The sequence below is a fragment of the Taeniopygia guttata genome, chromosome 20 (genome assembly GCF_048771995.1).
Source record: "Taeniopygia guttata chromosome 20, bTaeGut7.mat, whole genome shotgun sequence".
NCBI classification, from domain to species: domain Eukaryota; kingdom Metazoa; phylum Chordata; class Aves; order Passeriformes; family Estrildidae; genus Taeniopygia; species Taeniopygia guttata.
Window position 1 is genome coordinate 10,859,131 of NC_133045.1, and position 5,316 is coordinate 10,864,446.

At 48.5% G+C, this 5,316-nt stretch overlaps 1 protein-coding gene across 1 annotated transcript; it reads left to right on the forward strand.

Annotated features, from left to right (window-relative positions):
- Positions 1-620: 620 nt before the first annotated feature.
- On the forward strand, positions 621-4,470 carry HRH3 (histamine receptor H3). The gene is made up of 3 exons (XM_030288695.4): positions 621-849; positions 1,050-1,216; positions 2,079-4,470. The coding sequence occupies exons 1-3, from the start codon at positions 639-641 to the stop codon at positions 2,955-2,957; spliced, it is 1,257 nt and encodes a 418-aa protein (XP_030144555.4). The 5' UTR covers positions 621-638; the 3' UTR covers positions 2,958-4,470.
- The last annotated feature ends 846 nt before the right edge of the window (positions 4,471-5,316 follow it).

Below are 5,316 nucleotides of genomic sequence, written 5' to 3' on the forward strand. Positions count from 1 at the left end.
TCATCACCATGTCCCACCTGCCCAGGGAGCCCTTCTGGCTGATTAAAAGGCAAATGAAGCTCTGACTTCACTTCTGTTGATTAAGGCACGGACCCCACGGCAGGAGCAATAAAGCCATGGTGGATGCTTTGGAGAGATGCAGGAATGTTGCTGTGCAGCGTGCAAGGATGCTCTGGGAGAATACAAGAATGCTTCTGAGTTGAGAGGGGAAACAGGAATGTAGAGATGTTCTAGGGGGTGGCAAGGATTCTTTGAAGTAATGCAGTGATGCTCCAAGGTTGAGAAGGGAAGGGAAATGGGAGAAGATGCTCTGGGGGGAATTCAGGGATGCTCCAGGGTAATGCAAGGATGCTACTAGGCTGAGAGGGGAATGTGTAGATTCTCAGGGATGCCCTGTAGGAATGAAGGGACGTTCTAGGCAGCACAAAGATGCTCCCGGGCTGAGAGAGTACGTGGGAATGCCCAGATGCTCAGGGCTGCTCTCGTGGGATGCAGAGATGCTCGGGCTGATTTGGGGATGCTCTGGGGGTTTCGGGGCTGCTCGGGAGGGTGCTGAGGGCCGGAGCGAGAGGCGGGAGCGGGCGGGGCGGGGAGGGGCAGCGGCCCCGCGGCGGCGGCGCGGCGGGAGCGGCGCGGGGATGGAGAGCGGCGGGGCGCTGAACGGCTCCGCCGCCGCCGGGCGCTTCGCGGCCGCGGGCACGGCGGCGCTGGGAGCGCTGATGGCGCTGCTGATCGCCCTCACCGTGGCGGGCAACGCGCTGGTGATGCTGGCCTTCGTGGCGGACTCCAGCCTGCGCACCCAGAACAACTTCTTCCTCCTCAACTTGGCCATCTCGGATTTCCTCGTAGGTAAAGTGCCGCCCGCGGGGCGCCCGCCGGTACCGGCACCGGCACCGGCACCGGCACCGGCTGCTCCCCCCGGGCTCCGCTCCTGCCCTCCGCACCCTCCCGGTCCCGGTCCCCTCCCGCTGTCCCCGGAGCCGCCCGGCAGCCGCGGTGCCCCGGGGCAGAGCTCGGCTCTCACCGGGAACGGACCCCTCCGCTTGCAGGTGCCTTCTGCATCCCCCTCTACGTGCCCTATGTGCTGACGGGGAGATGGATCTTCGGGAGAAGCCTCTGCAAACTCTGGCTGGTGGTTGATTACTTGCTGTGCACCTCTTCGGTCTTCAACATCGTCCTAATTAGCTACGACAGATTCCTCTCGGTGACAAGAGCGGTGAGTCCTGTCATGGCAGCTGAGAGGGACATAACTCTCCTCCTGCTTTATTCTCCGAATTCTCTGCAATACTTAAAAGTTCATTGAATCCTCCAGAAATTGTTAATCTTTCAGCCTGGAAGGCAATAATCATCCACAAATGCATAATTCAGCTGGGGTTTCAGATCAGTATTCCTGGCATAATTAAATCACTTAAGGCTCAGTCCCTGTTGTGCAGGTGTTCCCTTCCCAGGTGACAGGATAGCAGTGTACAAGCAAGCCAGCCAGGTAAGCAGACTTTAAACTAACTTGCAAGAGCTTTTATCCCCAGGACAAACAAGTGATTGCAGTCACACTGGGATCTTCTCCCTGGCTAACACGGCAGTAGATTGCACTGCCAGCTTTGGCAGGGATGTGGAAAGGTCTCTGAGCTTGTGGGAGATCAAGATGCTCGGCCTTTTGCAGGAGGTAACGAGCAGTTCACAGGCAGATCTGACCCACTGCAGTTTGCTCATTCCCTGACTACAAACACAGCACGGATTTAGCCCAGGAGTTTGTCAAGTCCCTCTCCTTGGCACTTACAGGGAGTAGTGGGGACAGCTCAGGTAAGTGGTGGGTGCAGAAGCTGCCAGGCTCCAGTCAAACCAGTACATTTCCACTCAGCAGACACCATATTTTGGAGCTGTAAAATGAGTGTTCTAAATCTTCCCTGTAAGAGTGTGATTTATCTAGCAATTGCTCCTGTTGCCTATGGCATATCAATTTGTTGGACTGCTGGGGTATTGCCTAGCAACTTTCCCAGGAATGCTAATAGTCCATTTGTGAGGAGCCTCAGCCAGCTGGGGTGTGGGACTATGTGTAATAAAAGGCTTTCCTCTTGCAGGTCGCCTACAGAGCCCAGCAAGGCAACACCAGGCGAGCGGTGCTGAAGATGGTGATGGTGTGGGTGTTGGCATTCCTGCTGTACGGACCTGCCATCATCAGCTGGGAGTACATATCAGGCCAGAGCATCATCCCCAGTGGGGAATGCTACGCTGAGTTCTTCTACAACTGGTATTTCCTCATGACGGCCTCCACGCTGGAGTTTTTCACCCCTTTCATCAGCGTGATGTTTTTCAACCTAAGCATTTACCTGAACATCCAGAAGCGCACCAAAATGCGCCTGGATGTTTTCCACGAGGTGCACAACCAGTCCTTCACTGAAGAGGTGGAAAGGAGCCCAGAGGCAAAGCTTTCTCTGAAATGCTGTAAGTGGGAGCAGAAGGAGTCAGCTGAGACCCTCGACCCCTCTAAGAGCAAAGCTCAAGCAGCAGCCTCGACTTCCAGCCTGGATGCCAAAGACCTGCTGGAAACAAGCTCAGAGAGCTCCAGGAAACCCAAGTGTTGCAACAAAAAGAGCTGCAAAAATTCAGCCTCCACTCTGTCCTCGGAGAAACAGGTGAAGGTCGTGTCCCAGAGCACAACTCAACGCTTCAGGCTCTCCAGAGACAAGAAAGTGGCCAAATCACTGGCAATCATTGTGGGCATTTTTGGGATTTGCTGGGCACCGTACACTCTCCTGATGATCATCCGCGCTGGCTGCCACGGCCAGTGCATCTCTGAGTTCTGGTATGAGACTTCTTTTTGGCTGCTGTGGATCAACTCAGCTGTCAACCCTGTCCTGTACCCTCTCTGCCATTCCAGCTTCAGAAGGGCTTTCATTAAACTCCTTTGTCCCAAGAAGATGAAGATTCAGCCTCACTATGCCCTTGAGAACCACTGAAAGTGAAGCCAGCCAGTGTGAGGATGAGAAAACCTTGGTTTACTTCTGCTCTACTGGTGTGGGACTGGAGCTTGTTTCCTCAGAAGAACTCAGAGGCAGTGATGTGGGGCAGGTGAGGAAGGCAGAAGAGAGCCCACTATTAACTTATTTTAGTTCATCAACAATAAAATCCCACTGCAGAGAAGGATAAAGGGGTTTATGGACATTAACCACGAGCAGTGAAGTCAGTGTCTGCCACTTGCAGGTGCCACAAAAGAGCTCTGCTGCCACCTAGTCAGCATTTTGCTCCAATAAACTGAAAACTGGAAAGAAAAAGCTAATAAAGAGAAATATCTGGCTTAAACTACTGTGCTAAACTACAGCTTAGCTGTCGGCAGACTTGATCTTTCTCATAAATGGGAGAGTTTTTTTCCTCACACTTTTACACATAGATGATGATGCAGAAAGAAAAGAACAAACCTCAGAAGGAAAACATCTCATTTATCATTTCTGTTACAGCAGCTGCAGCCATAATCTGGATCCCTGTTTCATGGGGTGCAATAGATGTCCCTTCCACACCCCAAGAAGGGACAGATCTTCTGCAGGATCTTAAAGATACTCTTCTGGCACTGTGTTAGGGAATGACAAGCTCATTCCCTAACAAGAGAGAAACAAATCTTGTGTTGTTTTTTATGTTCCTTTTTAAAATGTTCCTTTCAGACCTCTTAAATGTTTCAAGTTTCAGAATTCTTGCATTCTTTCTTTTAAAATACCTCACTTCATTGGAGACCGGGGTTGAGCTGATTCAGTCAATGCAAGCATAAATTCTTTTACTGTTTAATTTTTACATTTTTTTTAGAGCTGTCACTCTAATTACACAGATAGAGCACCAGATTCAAGAGACTAGGGTTCTAGCTTTGGTCTTACACAAAATCCTGGTCATTTTACCTCTGCTTCCCATCTCATGCTTCATCACAGTTGCCCATTTTTTCTGCAACCTCTTTGGGCACAGAGGCAATGTGACCAAAAAGCAGATTAATTCCACTGCTGGCACTGTTCAGTGATGTAGTAACACAAACAAGTAATTAGCTGCCATGGCAAATGCTCATATTTAACAGTATTGCACAGGGGAGCTCAAGATGCTAAGTCTGAAAACTACATTTACAAATAGAAGTGTTGTAAAGCAGTACCCAAAGCTTATGATGTTGTGATCACCAATTACATTTTGCTACTGCAAGCAAACTGCTTTTGGCTGCTGCTAAAAGTAAAAAGAAAATGCCATCCGACTGTATCTCAGTGATATTTGTCAAGTAGATCAGTATTGTCACCTGAAGTCGGGTTTTAAATGATGTTTTGTCTTGTGTATGTGATATTTCAGGCTTGTGACACGTTCTGTCAGTCTGTTATATATGGGTTAAAATACACCCCTGGAAGTGTGTGTGCTGTGAATTGACAGGATAAATGCTGAGCCTGCTCATACCTTTCCCTGTGTCTGCTCCCTTCTGAAAACTTCAATAAAGTATTTTTATAAGAAGCTTGTTGAATATTTTATGGTGAAAAAGGGGTTGTCAAAAATGATAAAATCCAGCTGGATGCAAAACATCTGTGGGTTTACCTGGGGAGACAGATATACATGGCACAGAAAAGTCAGCTCCTGAAACACTGAGTTTCTCTTACCTCTGGTGAGCAGGTTCCTGACAGCCCTGAGGCTGTGGGGAGTGCACATCACTCAATTCTCACCAGTTCTGGTCTTTTCCAGAGCACATTACATACAACTGGGATCTGGAGAGGTTATATCAGCAATAATTCTTTCTGTAATTTACAGACCCCACTGGTTTACTTAAAAATGACAAAGCCATAACGTGGCCAAGGCAGCAGTTTCCAGCTGTGGTTCTCTTCAGTTGTTCAGCAGGAGAGGTGGAACTTCTAGATCATTCATTATGATTAAAAAAGGTGTCTGGACACCTTCCTTTCCCAGAGGGAAGGAACTAATACATCTCCTTTTGCACAGTATTTGCATGGTGTCTGACCTCCATGTGGGCAGAATTATCTACACTTGGCTGAAAATAATTTTATTCATTGCAGGGAAGACACTTATATTCCTTATATTCAAATTGGATTTTGCAGGGAAGATACTTATATTCCTTCCTGAAAAAAGAACTCTTGCTTTGTCGGATAAAAAGAATAAAACCATCTATTTATGCCTGGACATGAGGTCACACCTGAGCCTGGTTTTCATACTGAAAATGTTGGGAGCTGCTCTGAAGTTTTAGAATAGCTGATGACTAATTCCAATATGTTAAAAGGAGTATTTGAATTCTGGAGATTTTCAGTGTTCAGAATATAAATGTCTATATGCATTTGGAAGAGGCAGCGACTG

Excerpts from the sequence above, each read along its gene's own strand:
- HRH3 (XM_030288695.4), top strand. The coding sequence starts at position 639 with ATGGAGAGCGGCGGGGCGCTGAACGGCTCCGCCGCCGCCGGGCGCTTC. Across the intron at positions 850-1,049 it reads CATCTCGGATTTCCTCGTAG|GTGCCTTCTGCATCCCCCTC; the intron begins GTAAAGTGCCGC and ends CTCCGCTTGCAG. Across the intron at positions 1,217-2,078 it reads TCCTCTCGGTGACAAGAGCG|GTCGCCTACAGAGCCCAGCA; the intron begins GTGAGTCCTGTC and ends TTCCTCTTGCAG.